A 19,970-nucleotide genomic window follows, 5' to 3' on the forward strand; every position below is an offset into this window, starting at 1 on the left:
GAGTGATAAATTTGTGTTAAAAATTATAAATGTGTATATGAGAAAATACACCTTAAATGAACAGAAAAGGTATGAGAATGCATTCAGATGCATATGAAGGATCTCATGAAAGATCAGTATCCACAGTATATAAAGAAATCCTACAAGTCAATAACAAAAGTTGACAAAACGTAAGTAAATAAGACCAATTCATTTAAATGAATTAAAATTCTTACTAGTTATCAGGGAAATGCCAGTGAAAGCAACAAGGTGACATTTTATACCATCATACTGGCAGTAATTTAAAGGCAAAGATGGTGGAGCAAGTTAGGTCCTCTTGTTACTGTTGGGTTATAAAATTGTTTCAAGCACGGTTGAGAGCAGTTTGATGTATCTAATAATGTTGAAAGATGCTCCAACTGGAGGTTTCAGCAGTTCCCTTTCTAGAATCCTTTAGAGAGACTCTCACACATCTTCCCAAGGAGTATATAAAAGCAGGGGCCATTCTTTCATTGTAGTAACAAACAATTGGAAATAATGTAGATTTCACTCAATAAAATCTAGCATATAGAAAGAATGGAAAACATACAGAAGTTATTATAAAGGCTGTATATCTTTTTGTATCAACACGAATAAATCTTTAAAAACAATTTTATATGAAAAAAGTTGTAAAAGGATGTGTTCCAAATGATACCATCTGTATAGATTTCCTAAATACACAAAATACTTATGGGAAGAGTACATAGCATCTTTGGGAGAGAAGTTTCTTTAAAGAATCTATGAGTGGAACGGGATTGATATTTTAGCTGTATTTCTAACATTTTCTTTCTTTGTACTCTGAAGCGAATTTGGCAGAATATTGATATTTATTAAATCCAGACGATGGGTAATAGGTATCTCTATGTTTTTGCATGTTTCAAATATTTCATAATTGAAAGTTTTCAGTTTAGAATAATAGCATCACAGCCCCCAGTTAAACTGACATGACTGAACATACACAGTTATTTCCTTCCCCTCCTTAAGCCCTGTGCCTTATTAAAGAAATATAAAAAGACATATACAAAGACAAATAAGAGAAAAATAGAAGACTAGAATTATCAACATAGTTTTGGTCAGCAGAGAGGGATGGATGTTTTATAACTAATTTAATGATGTAGACAGAGCTGTGAGTGAATGCCTTTATACAGGGGTTCTAGGGAATGTTGACATTGTACAACCCCAGAATTGGAGGACCCAAATTGCTGGGAAGATCGGAGAGTTGGGACTAGTAGGTAGATACTGGGGTCCCTTCCCTAACCTGGTGTAATCATAAAGCCTCCAGAAAGCAGGAAGAATTATTTGAAACATTTTTTGCTGATCTTGGTTCTTGGAATGCTGAACACTAGACAGGAAATGGAACTATTCTTCTCTAGAAAACCTGAAGTGTATCCTAAAAATGACCTATATACACCTGGCATTTGTGGGTTCCCCAGTATCAAGGGAAAACCCTCTGTGTGATTTAAACTGGGGAAGAATTTATGGAAATAATATTTAGTGACTTGCGGAATCACTGGGAAGGCTGTAGAACTAGGTTTGGAAAATGGGTGAGAACAGGGGAGGCCAAGTGGCTAAGAGGACACTGAGTCACAGAGAAAGCCAGTGTGGTGCTGCCCCTGAACACTGAATGTCCAGCTTTCTGCTGCCACCACGGGCACTTCACTGAGGGCACTACTATGCACCCTAGGCACTACTGCTACCACCACTCTCCATGTAAATGGATTCACTACCCCCTTGCTTTCTCCAGGTACTACGTTTCAATTCAGAGTTCAAAATGTGCATATCTCATTGGCTGAGGGGCAGGTTGTCTGTCTAGACCCTATCTGTAAGAATGTCTGGTTAAGTGACAGTGTGGCATTTGTAGCTTCTATTGTGGAAGACAGACACTCTGTATAAGGCAAGGATTTAGGAAGAGAGCTCTGAGACTAAACAGATGCTAGACAGTTAGAATTATATTTTTCCCTATGGTTCAGTTTCCACAACTAAAACAACTGGGTACCTAACCAGTCCCCTGCAGGAAAGTTTATGTAGTAGTCAACAAGCTCTGCTTCCATACAGAGCTTCAGTCTTCCTTTTTAATGCCTGAATATTAAATATAAAAGGATAGCTAATGATAACAGACATAAGAGCAAAAGCCTTCCAAGTGAGAAAGAGTGATCACAGCAAACAGAAGAAAAGTATATGTGGGGGAAAATATAGATACTGGATACGAAGAAGAAGCTTTAAAAATTAGTTTAACATTAGTGGGGATGAGACAGAGTTTTGCAATTATGAAATAAAAATACAATTTATTGTTTTAATGGAAGCAACAGTCATTGAAAACAATTTTTTTTTTCAGAATTGAATCCAAGAGTCAATATGAAATATTTAATAGTATGGTTGGAAAATGAAGGTAAAAAAATTCTCCCCACTACTTGAAAGAAAAAGAAATGGGTGTTGGGAGAGAAGAGATAAGCAACTATTCAGGAATTCAGGAGATCCAGTATCCAATAAATAGAACTCTCAAAGTGAAAGAGAAAAAGAAGGAAGGGAATTATTTAAAAAAAAAAAGAAAGAAAATTTCACTTAAGTGAAAGACATGTTTTTATCTTTTAAATTTTTTTTTTAAAAAAGATTGTATTCATTTATTTGTCAGAGAGAGAGAGAAAGAGCGCACAAGCAGAGGGAACAGCAGGCAGAGGGAGAAGCAGACTCCCCACTGAGCAAGGAGCCTGATGCGGGACTTGATCCCAGGACCCTGGGATCATGACCTGAGCCAAAGGCAGAAGCTCAACCAACTGAGCCACCCAGGCGTCCCGATATGTTTTTATATTAAGACTCACAGAAATGCTACTCAAATATTTGAGAAGATCTTAAAAACTTCCTGAAAAAAAACAAAACAAAACATGTCATGTATAAAAGAATAGGAATCAGAATATCACTGTATTTTTCAGTTCCAACAATGGAAGCTAGAAGATAATGAAATAATACCTGTAAAATTCCAATGGTGAATGTTTTCCTATCCAGAGTTCTGTACCCAGCCAATTTGTCAGCTTAAGGTTAGACATGCCAGGTCTCAGAGCTTCTACATATGTGCTTCTTCTTAGGCAGTTGCTGAATGAAGATAACGGTCATCAAAACGAGGGAATAAACTTAAGAATGAGGGAGATGTGGGATCTGGGACGCATGGGACCCATCATAGGAGAGGAGAGAAGGGACTGTCAAGATGATAATGTTGGGGTGCTTCTGAGAATGCCATTGCAATAGACCTAGTGATCAGGCAGGTCAGATGGGAGTGTAAGGATGGAGAGCTCGAGGAGAGAGGGTTCCAGGAAAGAGAGATGGAATTGATAGGGCATGTGTTGTTTTTAACCATCTGGAAATCAGTAATGAAAACTTTTTTTTCTTCTATTGTTGAGTTCAGGGAAAATTAAAGGCATGTATATAGAAACTAAGCAAATGGGGAAAAAATGAAGCCATTATTAACTCCGGGAAAAATAAGGGAAGCAATTAAGTAAATATAGCCGTAGTAATACAGATCCTGCTCTATGTATAGCTGTAATACACACGTGTACACACATGCACATACAAAAATATGTACGTAGCATGGGGCAAGGGAAGAAAGGAGATACTTACTAAAGTATGCTTATTTCTCATTTTCCACAATAGAACTTCAAAAGATAATATCTAAGATAATAAATCAAGAAATAGCAGTATGAACATGTTATTGAGGAATATGGGAATATTGGAGAGAACAGTGGTATGAATCGAAAGGGGTAGCTCCTGTGAATGGAGAAGATGGGATAAAGCACTCCGTTTTGGGTTTTTTTTTGTTGTGGTTGTTGTTTTTTTATATGTCGTAGTACTATTTGCCTTTAAATATTGTATGCAGTACTTTGATAAAAATGTAAATGAAAAACTAAATAGCATAGCAATGAGTATCTTTGCACAGTAGGTTTTCCTTCTGTAGATTGTAAAAATCAGTTCTCAGTGTTTGTTGTCCCATTTGTTGTCATATTCAAATGTGGATGTCATTTATCATTAAACTTCTGTGGGAACTAAGTACCCTGAAGCTAAACAAGGCACAACCCCTTGCCTCATGGCCCCTCGTGGCTTAGTTGGTGGTGAATCAGAAAACCTTGAAACATTGGGATATTTTGTATGATTGTCTTTTGGAAACCAAGGACTTGGTGGCAGTGTTAGAGACTCGAAGAGAAAGAGTGGATGCCTAGAGCTCACAAGGAACGGAGAGTCTGGCAGAGATTCCAAGGCCTATTGGAGAAATAAAGATCAGAAAGAGCTGGCCAGAGTGTGAGGAGTTCTGGGGCTCAGTAAAGGAAAATCCCTTCTGCCCCTGGACCACTATACATTTCCAAATGTTGAAAGAGAGATTACAGAGCCCAACATTATGCATATTTTCTGGTTTACCTTTATTTTGTCTCCCCTGAAAGGGTTTTTACCAATTTTTATTGCCCCTGTCAAGATAAGGATGTCTGTTTTAACTGTGCACCATTAATAGTGAGTCCTGGCATTCTTAGGATTTTTCCTAATGGGTAAAAAATAATGTAGTGTTGTTTTGATTTGAATGTCTTTGATGCTTATTATACCCATGATTATTATAACACTAGTTAGGCCTTTTCTTGCACTTGTGTTCTGTTAAAGAATTTTCTTTATTCTAATATCCTTTTTCTTTTAAACTTGTTTTAACTGCAATTTTGTCAAAAAAAAAATTCAAAATCAATTATTTTGTCAGAAAACTTCAAACTGAGAATTCCTCATTTTTATTGCCAGCAGAGCTGGTGTTAGAAGGTAATGATGCATAGTAAAGTGATAATTTCTTTAAAGTAGAGAATCCCTGTCTTGATTCTGAATCACCGTAAGATACGTGCAGTACTCTCAAGGGATGCTGTGTGAAAGGTAACATGACAGCATGGCAGGGGCTGGGGTCGGGGGTGGCCAACTGCCTAAGAGGGACTCTACCGAAATGCAGTCTTGAGGAGTAAGAGTTGAACGGGATAAAGAGGGGTGAGTAGGAACAAGCCGTAAGTGAGGGAAGAGGCGTCCCAGGACAGCTTGCCACTTGGTTTCTCCCGAAGGCTCATTTAAGGTACATTCAAGGAACTGTAGCTGGATCTCTTTCCCTTTGACTGGAGCTGAAGGTTCAGAGTATAGAGACAAGGCTGTTCATTAGAGGGCTCTACCGTGCATTTGGGAGATTGTTCTTTTGCCTTGAAAGTGGTGGCAAGTTAACGTGAGGTTTTAAGCAGAAAAGTGTGAGTGTTGTGCTGGCATGCACTTGATAAACACACAGTACTGAATAGTCAGAGTGATGACATTTTAAAGTGTGAGTGCTAATGTGGACACGCAACATGACATCGGAGGATCAAACTTACCATTCCAGCTAGGGGACTCATGCCACTTTGTCACAAAAAGGAAAAGCACGGCCAAGAAACAGAAGAAGACTTCCGAAGCCTCAAGGTTTTATCTTTGAACACTTGGTTGGTTTGCATTTTAGTTAGCTTTTTTTTCTAGTTTGTAAACGAAAGTTAAAATGATAAAGTTAATAAATTTGAGGGTAACGTGAAATCTAAAAACAAGCCCAAAATCCAAAACCAGGCTCATGGATATAGAGAACAGATTGGTGGTTGCCTGAGTGGGGGGATGGGGGGTGGGGTGAAATGGGTGAAGGTGGTCAACAGGCACAAATTTCCAGTTATAAAATGAGTAAGTCATGGTGATATAATGTACAGCATGGGGACTGTAGTTAATAATATGGTATTGCATATTTGAAAGTAGCTTAGGAGAACAGAACTTGAAAGTTCTCATCACAAGAAAAAACTTTGTAACTGTGTGCTGACAGATGCTAACTGAACTTACAGATAACATGCAATCATCATTTTGCAGTATATAAAATATTGAATCATTGAGTTGTATACCTGAAACTAACATAATGTTATAGCAGTTACATCTCAATTTTTAAAAATTTAAAAATTTAAAAACTTTTAAATGTAAATCTCATTTAGAAGTCAGGGATTTTTAAGTTTGGGGGAATCAATAAAAATAATTTTATTTGAGGGTTATGTATAAATGTGTATGAATATTTGTATATGTACATAATTAGTAAAGAAAAAAAACCTGGGGAATATGGTGTGCATTGGTTTAAAAAAAGTTATTTCATTCGCTCTTGCCTTAATTGCTGTTGACAAGTTGCCAGAAACATTTGTAGAGGGCTCCTATTTTCAGAACCAGGATATATATATATATATATATATATATATATATATATATATATATATATATGTGTGTGTGTGTGTGTGTGTGTGTGTGTGTGTGTGTGTAGTTGTGAAGTGTTTCATCAAGTGTTTTATGTCAGCTTGGCAAGGGGAGGTCCTCTGCTTCCTCTGGATGCAAGTAGATTCTTTTGTTCTTCCCCATCCACCCCTCTGCCGTGGTTTCCTGGTTCTGTGCTGGATTAAGTCTCTTCAGAAGTGAGCTGTCCCGTGACCTGGATCCTTCCTCTCCTCTGTCCTTATCTTTCAATGCCTCACTTACTGTGGGTGCCCAACCCACACAGTGTCTGGAGGAATACACAAACTGTTAGGAGTGGCTACCCTTGGAGTTGGTATTGGGGTGTCCTGAACAAGAAGATATATTTTTCACTTTTTCAGTACTATTTCCATTTTTTTTTTAAACAAAAAGCATATAATTCATTCACTTAGAAAACAACATTGCAAAAGGGGGCAGCAATGGGGAGACTTGTATGGGAGAAAAATGACATGGTGCATAAAAGATGATTATCTTGACCATGATGAATTTGACGGTGGTTATTTGTAATTACTGGTTTCTGTTGTCCTTCCTACCTGTGCTGTACTAACTAGCCCTCCTTTTTCCTGTGAATGTGTTTATTTACTGGGCTAGGATTTTTAAGAGCTGATTCTGTTGTGCATCAGTTTACCTTTTGGTGATTTCATTGTGATGGTGCCTTGTCCAGTTCCAACGGATGCACTTCTGGTTGCTCTTTTAAAAGATTTGCTCATTTATGTGGCTGTTTTTCATGCCCTTTGATGGTAACTGGATAGAAGAGAAGAAGGTCAAGTTGCTGTTATTTTTCATTCACTTCTATTGTTGTCGTGAAGGCTCGTAAAGAGAGAAAGATGAAGCCGAAATCTATAAAATTTTGGTTAAGTGGGCTTTCTTCCCCCCTTGACCTGTCTCCCTCAGCAGATATTTATGAGATAACCATACCTACATTTTAGATTACAGTGTGAATTCTATTATCTGTTAATTTCGCTTCCATTTTCACTGAGATCAAGTGATTTTTGTTCCTTAATGATTTAATTTCAAGGATATGAGCTTAGATGCTTTTGGGATTAAAAAAGCCCTCAGGAACCTAAACATCTAATGGGGGAAAAAGGCCGAACCGTGTGTAGGGTTAATCACCAATGTCAGAAAGAAGCAGGAGGAGAGGCATTTTTGGGGGAGTGGGTGTTCTAGTGCAAGCAGCTTGGCTGAGGAATCAGACCCTAGAGCAGTGACCCGGTCTCTTCGGAGCGGCAGGGTCTTCACACGTGAACTTCGTGGATCGCACCTCCCAGCAGTTGCTGTGGGGAGTAAGCAGGGTTGTGCGTAGAAACTGGTGCATCAAGGACGCTCAGACTGTGGTTAAAGCTGATGTCGGCAGATTGCTGAGGGGCGTGTCCTGGAGGAACATCACGGCCTAGCTGACAGGGTAGGAGTCTGGCCGTGAGGAAATCTGGCTTCACACGGGGGCTTTCCCCCGTTTGCCTTTGGTGAACTTGCAGTTTCTTTCTTTTTTTTTTTAAAAGATTTTATTTATTTATTTGACAGAGAGAGAGACAGCCAGCGAGAGAGGGAACACAAGCAGGGGGAGTGGGAGAGGAAGAAGCAGGCTCCCAGCAGAGGAGCCTGATGTGGGGCTCGATCCCAGGACTCCGGGATCACGCCCTGAGCCAAAGGCAGACGCTCAACGACTGAGCCACCCAGGCGCCCCTGAACTTGCAGTTTCTGACCCTGAAAGACCCCATGTGGAAGAGGGAGAGTTGGCACTTGATATTCTTTCTCGCAACTCACAGTTTTACATTCTGAACGTGAGGTCAGAGAGGGATACCCTTGATCTGAATCAGTCATCCCATAGATCTTTATGGAAAGGTGCTACCGTTTGTCCCGAATTCCGGGCCTGAATCACGCAGTAACAGGGTGGTGGCTGAGGAGTCATGAAGGTTCCCAAAAGATAAGTGACTTGACCACGGTAGCATTTTAAGGAAGTTAATCATCAATATTTTTCTCCCACTAGGTGTATTTCATACCGGAGTTGGACTTCAAAAGTAATAACTGAGGCTACAAAGGGAGACCTTTTTTTCTTTTATAATATATTTTTGAAGTAGTTTTCTGCCATAAATCCTTGGCCAGTCCAGTATTTACTGGGAGCAAGCCCACTGGATATGTCATATGCAATCTACTTACCTCTCTGAAAATGGAGGTGACCTCACGGGGTGCTCATGAGGACTGGAGGCACAAACCCGTGTTGGACAGTGAAGTAGATGGGAGTCCTGATGCTTCAGAGCCCTGCCGGGAGAGCTTATAGTCAGAACTGAGGCTGTGATGAAACAGACAAACGGACCATCTGCAATCTCTATGGAAGGAAAGGCTAAAGCAGTGTGCGGTGATTTTATGTTTTTTTTTTCTTTAAAAAAAAGATTTAATTTATTTGTTTTAGAGAGAGAAGGAGAGAGAACATGAGCAAGGGGAGGGGCAGAGGGAGAGAAGAAAGAGAGAATCACAAGCCGACTCCCTGCTGAGCGTGGAGCCTGACACAGGGCTCGATCCCACCACCCTGAGATCATAACCTGAGCCAAAAACCAGGAGTTGGCCGCTCAACTGACCGAGTCACCCAGGCGCCCCTTTAATTTTTTTCTTTTTAGTCTTGGTCTTTGGGTGGTATTTTAAAATCTGCTAAGTGAAAGGTGGTCACTGTTGATATTACTCATGATTAACAGTTATTTGGATATTAGAGTTGTATGTAGAAATAACTTTCTCCATTCTTCTTACTGATGCTACTTTCTACTCTTTTTCTAAGCTAAATTTACATGTGCTTTTTCAAGTGCACTTTCTTAAGTTCTTTGGATATAGATATTCAATTGAGAGAACCACCATATCTCTATTACAGCCACTTGTGATGTTCTATCTTACTGAACCCTTTGGATTCCCATGCTTCTCTCCTCTGTTCCAGGTGCATTCGAGGGACTTGAGGGTGGACATGTTCCCTCTATGTCGCCTCCTAGGAGGGTGACAGCATAGTGCAGAGCTCCATCCGGTGCCCCGGTGTCTACGTTGGCAGCCTGACAAGCTGTCTCAGTGATGGGGATTCTCTGCTGTGGCTCCTCGTGTCTGGATCAGAGGCAGCTTTCATAGCTTATCTAATTTAAATCTGACTTAATACAGTTCAGACCGCTTTTCCTTCTGTCCCCAGAGAAGGTCACTACTATTAGACTCTTCCTCTCCAGGTTACAAACAGTTTCAGTTTCTTGAGCCATCAGTATCTCATAGCAGAGTCAGATGGTGACCTTCTTTACATTGAGCCTGAATCTCTGCAGAAGGACGACTGTGAGGACAGGAGGTGAGATGTCTGAGAATGTGGGGAAAGTAGATGCGTCCCAGGAAGAGGGGTGAGTGAGTGATGGCCGCCCAGCCTCACTCCCGTTAGGCAGCCTCAGATGTTTCTCCAGCCCTGTTGGGCAGGAGGGGACTTTTATACCGATATTAAATTTAAAGGAAATCATCTGTAAATGAGGAAGTAGAGGCAGTTGTGTATGAAGTAATTCATCCAGTCTGTAAATACTGCTGATCTTATAGTCTTGAATACTCTACATGTCATGTAGCCCTCTTTGATTTCGTTTAAATCAGGCAATTTAGTGCAAGATCGTCTCCTATGAAGGACCTCACATCTGTTGAACTTTGACTTGTTTGGTGATGTGAGTGGTTGGAGCTTTAGCATAGTGCAGTATCTTATAATTAGTATTCAGGTGCGTGTTCGTTGTACTACATGCCCAGGTGTTTTGTTTTGTTTTGTTTAGTAAAAGAATGATTATTTCTTTCTGTTTCTAAAATCATTTCTAAAAAAATGATTTTTTTTCTCTTAAGTTTTTTCTTCTGATTGTTAACGTTATATATGCTCACTTTAGAAAATAAATAGTACAAGTAAAAAAAAAAGGGGGGGGGGAAGAAAAGAGAAAGCCCAGAAGTTATTCTTAATTCAACTATCTCAAGACAAGCATTGTAAATTCTTTGGGGGAACTACTCCCTTTGGCTTGTGTATACATCTGCATGTAACTTTTAAAAAAACAGCTATATTTATAACGTATATACAATTTTGTTTGTATCCTAGGGTATTCTAAAATTGGGCATTCTTGTCCCAAGTTACGTTCAATAGGATGCACAGTATAAAAATGTTCTATTTTTTAAAAAAGTGAATCCAGGGTCATATCCAAAGAAATATTAGTTTAAATAAACTAGGTTTTTTTTTTCCCCCATGGAATCTTTAATCTACTAAAAAGTACTATCATGTCTTAAGGGAGGTGATATATAGTGTGTCCCTGCCTTATTTAATTATGGGACCCTTTTCTGTGGATTAATGACTTGCAGAATTTGAAGCAGAATTTGGGAGAAGCTGGCAAGGATTTCCCCTTGCATATGAGGCATTTCTTGGTTATTCCCCTGGCATCCATTTTTCATGTTCCCCTTTCCCTAGATCATACTTGGTATTAAGTGGTTTAGTACCAAGTTGTGTTTGATAATCAGCTGTGCAGTAGTAGGTCACAGTGTACAGTATTGATGAATACAATTTTTATGTATTTTAAATGAATATTAATGTACAAATTAGTACATTAAAACACACACTTGCTTCACTGTTCTGCTCTGTTCTCTTAATATCCTGCTGCCAGACATGGAAACGCTCAGTGCCCCTGATGAGTGGGTGAGCTCCAGTTTCTTTTCCTTGAAAGTATTCGTTTACTGTACCTCAAACACCTATTATTTTCCCTCTAATGATTCTGATTCACTGTTACCCTCCTACTTGCTACCTTTTACTTTACTTTCTACTTTGAGCTCCTCAAACCTAGCTCTTTGGCATTGTAGCAATTGCTTATTACATAAGTTTTAGTCATATTTAAGTATAAGAGATAAATGTTCCCATTTATTTCTCTCCTTCTTGTTTTGCCAACTGTTGAATCATTTCACTGCTCATCAGTAACTCCACCATATAACCTGCTTGGTACCTGCTTCGTTCTGTCATCCCTTTTTTGCCATCAAGCGTTCTACCAAGTTTTATTGTTTCCTTTGCTAGGCCTTTGAAATGTAACTTTTTTCATTGAACTTTTTTTAGTTAGGCAGGTGGGTAGGAGCCAGATGTTAGTTCTTGCTCTGGCCTCATAGACACATTTTAAGTTGCTTTCTTATCTCCATATTCAAATGTAACTTGATCCTTTGCATAGGTGTCTATATCCCGTAACTCTTTTACTTGGTTAATTTCAGGCCAAGTTTTTTTAATCTACTTCGTCTCCATCAGTGGTGTGTTTTTCAGAGAGTGAACATTTTGGAACAGGAACTAGATTTATCAACCCTGTTTCTCCCAATTCTTCCTGCTTTTTGTTGAAGGGACAGAACGGAAATGAAAAAAGGGGGAAATTCCTGTCTAAAAAGTTATGTGCTGATTCATAAATCTTAAATTACAAATGACATTGCCCTGAGATGTTTGTATGTGTTTCAAGCCCTCTTGAAAGAGTGAGACAGACCTTCCAACGGAGATGTTACTTTTACGTAATGTGAATGAAATTCAGGAAAGCCAGGAAGGGATGTAAAGGAAAGGGTTTACCTTACTTGGTTATCTTAGCTAACCTAATGTTCAAGGACTGTGAGCTTATGTTTCTATTTTAAAATAAAGCTTATTACATTGTAAAGTATATTTATTTATGGGCATTACTAAAGAATATTTATGGGCATTCTAAAGCTATATATACAACTTTGTAAATTATTTACATTGATACCTTTATAAATACTCGAATTTCGTAAATACCGGTGGAGGAATCTAACAACATCCCATTGTGGAACATGGACGTATTTGTTGAGAAGCACTACATCTGTTTTGGTGAATATACTGTATTGTTTGGTAAATTATTTCAGAATAGAAAGTATAGTTGTTGGTTTTTTTGGTTTTTGGTTTTGTTTTTGTTTTTTTCCTTCCCACATTTTCTTGTGTACCCTTTAAACTATTTTTTATGCCCTTGGCACAGAGAAAGTTTCTCATGTTTCTTTCGTTTGGTTCCTTCTATTATTTATTGTTCTCACTTCCTTATCACTCATTCATTTCTTGGAAAAAAATTTTTTTTCCATTTTTCTGGTAGTTAATTCATTGTACAAAATGGGTAAATAAGGAAGCGATCAAATGAGTACTTGCATGTATTTTATCTGGAGTTTAGGAGAGAGGGTCATGCATGGAGATTTGGAGGTAACTGCACAGAGGTTATATCTGAAGGTTCGGGTACCTGTGACATCACCAGAGTGTACCGGCCACCACGCAGCATCTGCCCACGTAATTCCCTTATGCTGTCTTCATTCAGTTGCACAGGCAACTATGACCCAACCAAGTCAACAACAGCCTGCTTTCCAGAGTAATATTTTTACTTGGGTGTACCCATGCCTGCTGTCTCATCCTAACGCACTCAGTGCTCCTGTACATCCCAATACTAATACCCCTTATAGCCCCCTCAAAGTATGAAGGATGGTAAGAGAAGCCAGCCAAGGATGCCACTCTGGAATCACTAGCTTTTCAGTGGAGCCCACCCGTGATATTGAAGAGTGAGCAAAAAGAGAAAGGCAAGAGAAAATGAAGAACATGGTTATCATGGAAATCTCGAGAAGAGTGTTTTAGGAAGGAGGGAGGAATCAAGAGGTCAAGAGTGTAAATGTCTCAAGGAGCCAGAATGATAAGGACTGTTTTTACACGTATAGCTTCCCTTGAAGGAAGGGATTGTTTCCTCACATGCCCCTGGCACCAAGTGTGTGGTCAGTACTCAGAAGGGAATTGAGAAATGCTGGGAGTGATTTAGAAGAGAGGAGGAAGCACTTCTGGAGGATTGACATTATGAGGAAAGGATGGTGGGTCCCGTTGTGATAGACCTTGAGTGATGAAAAGATTGTCAACCAGTAAGATTTGGATGCATCTTCTCCTTTTCTGATAGAATTTGCGGGAAGTCGCTGAACCAAACAGTGGGTTGGTATTCTTGTTAAATGGGTCTGCCATAGACTCAAGTAGTAGTACTTAGAGGTGGAGAATTAAACGTGTACCAAGGAAATTTCTGTATAGCGTGCTCTTTCAACAGATGGAGGTGATGTGCTGTAAATTAGTGTTGTTCTTCTATTTAACTCTATTGCTTTTTACTGTATTTAATGATGTTTAAGCAGGTTTGCTGATAATTAAGAGAATTGCTAATAATTGTCAGCATATGTTTGCTTTTCTCTCAATCCTAAGGAATAGGTTTTAGGTGTTATTGATCTGTCGTAATATTACACACATGGTTGACATCTTTATTTTTGACTAGTTTAACAAATGCAAAAAATACATATATTTCTACATATACTAGTGTCTGTTCAAAGTTCATATTGCACTGAAAGGGATTTGATGCTATGCTATAAACAGGGATGGGGAGAAAGAGAGGGAGATGGGACAGAGAGGGAATGAGAATAGTAAAGAAGGTCCTATGACAGGAAAAAACAGAACAAAACAAAACCCTGTTATTTAACTCAGTTGTCTGTCTTCCAGTTCCTTGGTTTTTACAGATCATTAAACTGTGGGTACGCTCTCTCCCTATGTGCCCACCTATATTTTGAAATTAAAAGAAAACATTGCATTGTTTCATAAGATGTAGCTGGAGTCTTGGCATTTCTTTCAAACTGCAAAGTAATTTTTATGAAATATAAGATTTTTAAAAACTCATTAAAAAAATCTAGGAAGCCTTTGAGATGGTTCTGGAAGAGGAGGTCTGTGGCAGAGATAGCTCAGCCTGGGCTTTTCCAAGTCAGTTCTGTTTATTGTCTTTTAGTGCTGGGTTTCAGTCTCCTCCTACAATGGATACAACTTCACATATCCTAAAAAAGACAGTTCTGCAACAAACTATTTTCTGAGGGAAATGAAACGTGACAAGAATGTCTTTATCCCCGGTGGCATTCATGTGTTGGCCTTTTAGAGACTGAAAGCTCTGGGAATAGATTTATTTGGATTTCTCTGAAATTGTGAGAAATGGTGAAAATATCTGATTTTTTTATAAGAATCTACTTAGAATTGTTCTTTATGCTAGTGTATTCTCTGCTTGAAAGATATTTCATTGAAATCAACAGCCCACCTCCCACCCCCGCCCCCAGTTACAAAATAGCTCATAAATTCTAGCTTTGGTTGTCTAAAGATTTTCTTCTCTGGAGATGGGCTGGAGGTTACTTTGCATTTTGGCTCAGTTGGCTGGTTTTCCTCCCATTTTATGTGGAGCACTCCTGGAACCTCTGCTGTGGCCACATGTGCTGCCCCTCCTCTGCCTCTGGAAGCAACAGTTAGCACGTTATTCCACGTGAAGGCTTACAGTTCAAGAGGGGCACGCAGCGTTGTGGATTGTTAAGGAAATCAGAGCAATCTGAGGGCAGAAGTTTCTAGAGAGCTCAAAAGCCAGGTTTAATTAGGTAGCGGTGCAAAGCCTTTAACCCCTTTCACAAAAGCCGGGGGAGGAGGGGCCCGAGTGAAAACAATTGGCGTTTATCTGCCCGGCCTCCCGGCCCAGCCCCCGAGCCCAGCTGGAGCTCCGCCGGCCCTGCATTCTGCAGGCAGCGTGCAGTTTCTGAAACTCCCCTAAATGTTCCAGCCTTTAAATAGCAGCGAGTCTTCTAAAATGATGCTGCGTACTGCAAGAGAAATTAAAGCGGCTGCCTCGGAGGCAGGAGGCCGACTCGCGAGATGCTTAATTATCGTGGAAGTAAGTGCTTGTTACCGCCGAGCGGAGTGCAGCGAGCGCGGGTCGTCCTCGGGGTGTCAGCCGTGATTTGTAGACAATGCAGCCCTGTCAGCCCGGTGCTGGTTCAGCAGCATCCTTCCAAACGTGGATTTGGCAAGAATTTAAAGGCCACCTCTTGTGTAATTTGTGGAGCCTTGGAAAGAGGGTCCCTGCCGTTATTTGCAGGATGTACGCAACCATGCGGGGTTTTGTGCTCAGAATGGGTGTCTCTTGCCTCCTGACTGACGGGCTCACGACGAAGTTGGTGTTCTTCACCCGTCACCTGCACGGATGCTAACGCTTCTCTGTCGTCTGTCGGGGAATATGGAGAGGTCTGTCCAGAGCAGCATTTTGTTCTGCTGTCTTCATAAATCGGCACCGGAGGGTGGGAGAGGGTGCAGTGCGTAAGGAAATACAGGCGTTTTGTTAATTAGCAGAGTGTTCCAGCTTCCAGAGTAGGCTAGGGAGAGCCGGGGAAGAGGTGGTGGTGAATGCGGAATTCATCCGGAGGTCTTCCTCGCGGGGGTAAGTGATAAAGTGAGGGAAATTCAGAGGAGTGGTAATGGATGTAATGGCTCCGGGAAAACCCGGTTTATTTTCTCTCTATTGGATTTGCTCTTGCCAACTACGTTAAGCGTTTGTAAAGAAACCGAAAAAGCAAGCAGCGTTTTGAAATATGAAAGATGTTAAAAAGTGAGTGTTGCAGGGTACTCGATAACGTGATTTTCAGTCTTATTTAGAAACTGACTACACGTTGCTCTAATTACTGAACTCCGTTGGTCGTGTTGCGAACTTCTGGTGGGCACAGTGGTTGGTGATGTTCTGCGTTACTGGAGGTCAGAGCCTGTACTTGGTCCGTACTTGGGGTAGGAGCCTTGATGTCTTGGAACGAGATCCCCACCCCCTCCCTCCTATTACATGAAACAGTTCAGTGAAGCTGAAGTATTAATAGTCTTTCAAAATATGTACCATTTGATTTTATTAAATGCTTTCACTTTCTTTCAAACCTGCTTTACTGAAAAGATGAGCTGTGACCCACAATCCATTATCGAGTATTTTATTTTCATGTGTCTGGTTTTAGCAATTGCATATTTATTTTTAGAGGTATTTATCAGATGCTAATTCTAATTGTCCTTCTTCTTTTAGAGAAAGCATGGGATTGTGGCAATCACAGAGCCCCAGTAATACAAGTTCCATTCAGTTTTTTCTGAAAGAAAGCTGTCTGTGAAAGTGAAGCAAAGGAAACCATTGTGGATTATAATGTTTTGAAGATCTGAATTTTCAGAGGTTTGGAAATAAGGCATCCTTTCACCTTTTAAATGAAAAAGATTAAGATCTCATGCAACTGCTGTATTTTCTGGAAACCGTTCTCCAAAAGGGAAGTGCACATTTAAAACTTAGCTATGATGGTCCTTTGTGCAGGGATTTGAGTCTGATTGCTTCTCCATCATGACCAGCTTGAAACGGTCACAGACAGAGCGGCCGGCTGCCCCCGAAAGGGCCTCAGTTGTGGCCACAGATGGCGCTCCCAAAGTCCACACCGACGACTTCTACATGCGACGCTTCAGGTCCCAGAATGGCAGCCTGGGGCCCTCGGTCCTGGCTCCGGTAGGGCCGCCCCGAAGTGAAGGCTCTCACCATATAACCTCCACCCCCGGAGTCCCCAAGATGGGGGTTAGGGCTAGGATTGCGGATTGGCCCCCACGCAAGGAGAACGTCAAAGAATCTAGCCGTTCAAGCCAGGAAATAGAAACCTCAAGTTGCCTTGAGAGCCTGTCCTCCAAAAGCAGTCCTGTGAGTCAGGGAAGTTCTGTTAGCCTCAATTCCAGTGACTCAGCCATGTTGAAGAGCATACAGAACACGCTGAAAAGCAAGACGAGGCCGGCGGAGAGCATGGACTCCCGATTTCTCATGCCCGAAGCCTACCCCAGCTCCCCCAGGAAGGCCCTCCGCAGGATCCGGCAGCGCAGCAACAGCGACATCACCATAAGTGAACTTGACGTGGATAGCTTCGATGAATGTATCTCGCCCACCTACAAGACTGGGCCATCACTGCACAGGGAATATGGTAGCACCTCTTCAATCGACAAGCAGGGAACGTCCGGGGAGAGCTTCTTCGATCTGTTAAAGGGCTACAAAGATGACAAGTCCGATCGAGGTCCAACTCCAACCAAGCTCAGTGACTTTCTCATCGCCGGTGGGGGCAAGGGCTCCGGTTTCTCTCTGGATGTTATCGACGGGCCCATCTCCCAGAGAGAGAACCTCAGGCTCTTTAAGGAAAGGGAAAAACCACTCAAGCGCCGTTCCAAGTCTGAGACTGGAGACTCGTCCATTTTTCGGAAATTACGCAATGCCAAAGGTGAGGAACTTGGGAAATCGTCGGATCTGGAAGATAACCGGTCGGAAGACTCTGTCAGGCCCTGGACATGTCCAAAGTGCTTTGCCCACTACGATGTCCAGAGTATATTATTTGACTTGAATGAAGCGATTATGAACAGGCATAATGTTATCAAGAGGAGAAACACCACCACGGGGGCATCGGCCGCTGCCGTGGCCTCCCTGGTCTCGGGGCCTTTATCCCACTCGGCCAGTTTTAGCTCCCCGATGGGCAGCACGGAGGACCTGAATTCCAAGGGGAGCCTCAGCATGGACCAGGGAGATGATAAGAGCAATGAGCTGGTAATGAGCTGTCCGTATTTTCGGAACGAGATCGGTGGAGAAGGTGAAAGGAAGATCAGCCTGTCGAAATCAAATTCTGGTTCCTTTAGTGGGTGTGAAAGTGCCTCCTTTGAGTCTACGCTTAGTTCCCATTGCACAAACGCAGGAGTGGCGGTCCTTGAGGTGCCCAAGGACAGCCTCGTGTTGCATCTGGACCGGGTGAAGAGGTACATCGTAGAGCACGTGGATCTGGGCGCGTACTATTACAGGAAATTCTTCTATCAGAAGGGTGAGTGGAGATCCTGTAGCATCAGGGATAAAATAGTTAACCTGTATTTGCTACCATTTATGTCTTTTTGCATTTTTGAATTACTTTCTCCTTTCAGGCATAAAAATGGATATTTAATATTAATGATTTTTTTAACTTAGTGGATGAAATTATAGTCTTTGTATAAAAGACTTGATCTGTTACCTTGAGAGATGAATGCCATAAAGTTGAAATATTTTAAAGATAGCTTTTTTTTAATGACTACAAAAACAATCTTAATGCTGCCTTTTCTTAGAACTTCAAAACCATTTTTCTGCCTCAATGTTCTCATTTTAGTGAACATTAGTTATGTTATTTGACAAAAAGTCTCAGCCAATAAGTCTCAGGCAGGAGTCAAATCTAAGTCTTACAGAATGGGGTAGAAAAGGGACTGAGCCTTAATGTGTTGGTGACTTCCTTTCTAGTCTTTTCTGCTTTTTGTGTGTTTGTGGGGGGGATACACATATATTTTTGGATTGTACTTTTATAGTTTTATCTCCTGCTTTTAAGAAAGGCCGTGTGATTTATTAACAGTAAGTAGTTTAAACGAAGTCTTAGGAGCAGTCTAATAGTGTTTCTGAGCCACATTAGTCACTGAAGAGTGAGCTTCAGTCCTGTACGTACCCAAGCTGAGAAACAGGCTGCTCGCCAGGGAAGGACCTGCACTGTGGTCCGTTAGCTAGCTCAGGAGTCTCCGCAGCCTGGCTGAGTGGCCCTCTGGGTGCAAAGTACTAGAGCAGTATTTTGACTTTCCACCTGCTTCTTCGGGGTTTTTGACTCTTACTTAAACTTCTTGCGAATGACGTTCCACTTCTAATGCTCATGGTAGCTGTATTAACATTGTTTGCGTTAGAAGAAAACTTATCCTAAGGTCATTGCATGATAGACCGTATTCATGAGGGCTGATTGACCCCAAGAATCTTGTCGTGTTGCTAAAATCCATGTCTCCTAAATATCTGTCCTAGCTATTTGACAACGTGATAATGAAAATCCCATTTTCTTTTTTAAGCAATCGATGTTTTCTCAATAATTTTATGGAGTTCTGATTTTTTAGAAATCACCTATACTGTCCTATATACCTTGACAAGGTTTCTCAGTGTTGCCATCTTGGCATTTGGGCCCGGATAATTCTTTGCTGGAGGGGACTGTCCTATGTGCATTGTAGGATAAGATTAGCAGCCCCTCTGCCCTCTACACCGTAAATGCCAGTAGGTACCCCTCCCCCCAGTTGTGACCACCTGAAGTGTCTCCAGGCATTGCCAAATATCTCTTGGGAGGTAAAGTTGCTTCTAGCTGAGAACCCCTGCTTTATTGTACCTCGGGACATTTTCCACAGGTGTTTCTGAGGTATCTGTTGGTGGGGGCCATCTTGCTAAAAACAGAACATATTGGTCATAATTTTACTTACATAGTAGGCACTTTTTCTATTAGGCAGTATAAAATATTAATGAACATTTTTGAGCACTTATTATGTAACAGGAACTCTCAGTAAGTATTTGATATGCCCTGCATTTTTCTCCTTTCAACCTCAAAATGCCCACTGAGGTAGGTACCGTCAATGATTGCATTTTCCAGATGAGAAGACTGGAGCTTACGTGGTTTAGTGGATGTAGGTGGTTCAGCTGGCATGGAGCTAGTAGTGTGGGAGTCTGGATTCCACGTCAGAAGTGTCTCACCTGCGCTGTGTTCTTAACCACTGGGCCCTTCTCTCTGCTGTGTCAGAGTGAAGGGAAAGCGTATGTTTTTATGTTTAAATCTGGTAGAAATTTGTATGGCATAAAAATTTGGACATCTATATTCCAGAGGATTCCAGCTTAGATCCTAACACTTCATAAATTTAAAAGCCACTAATCCTAAGTCGTTTCTAATTCGAAGCATGGAAAATACCATTACCCATCATAATTGGAACTGGGTTAATTGAAAATACCAGTTAAGAGTAGGGAATCTTTAAAAGTTAT

The 19,970-nt window shown here is 40.9% G+C and overlaps 1 protein-coding gene across 8 annotated transcripts in view; it reads left to right on the plus strand.

Annotated features, from left to right (window-relative positions):
* Window positions 1–19,970, plus strand: part of SIPA1L1 (signal induced proliferation associated 1 like 1) — a 371,151-nt gene that overhangs the window by 221,794 nt on the left and 129,387 nt on the right. For 6 of the 8 annotated variants that reach the window (XM_087856075.1, XM_045807903.2, XM_045807913.2 and 3 more), the window contains one exon: window positions 16,194–17,994. In XM_087856075.1, coding sequence (XP_087712201.1) covers window positions 16,497–17,994 — 1,498 coding nt within the window. In that variant the 5' untranslated portion in view covers window positions 16,194–16,496. Of the gene's footprint in view, window positions 1–14,686; window positions 15,030–15,549; window positions 15,573–16,193; window positions 17,995–19,970 lie in introns of those variants that run through there. The other 2 variants (XM_045807910.2, XM_045807912.2) reach the window with 2 other exon arrangements.

Source organism: Ursus americanus, chromosome 26 (genome assembly GCF_024610735.1).
Source record: "Ursus americanus isolate L20-20 chromosome 26, mUrsAme1.1.p, whole genome shotgun sequence".
In the NCBI taxonomy this organism is placed as follows: Eukaryota; Metazoa; Chordata; class Mammalia; order Carnivora; family Ursidae; genus Ursus; species Ursus americanus.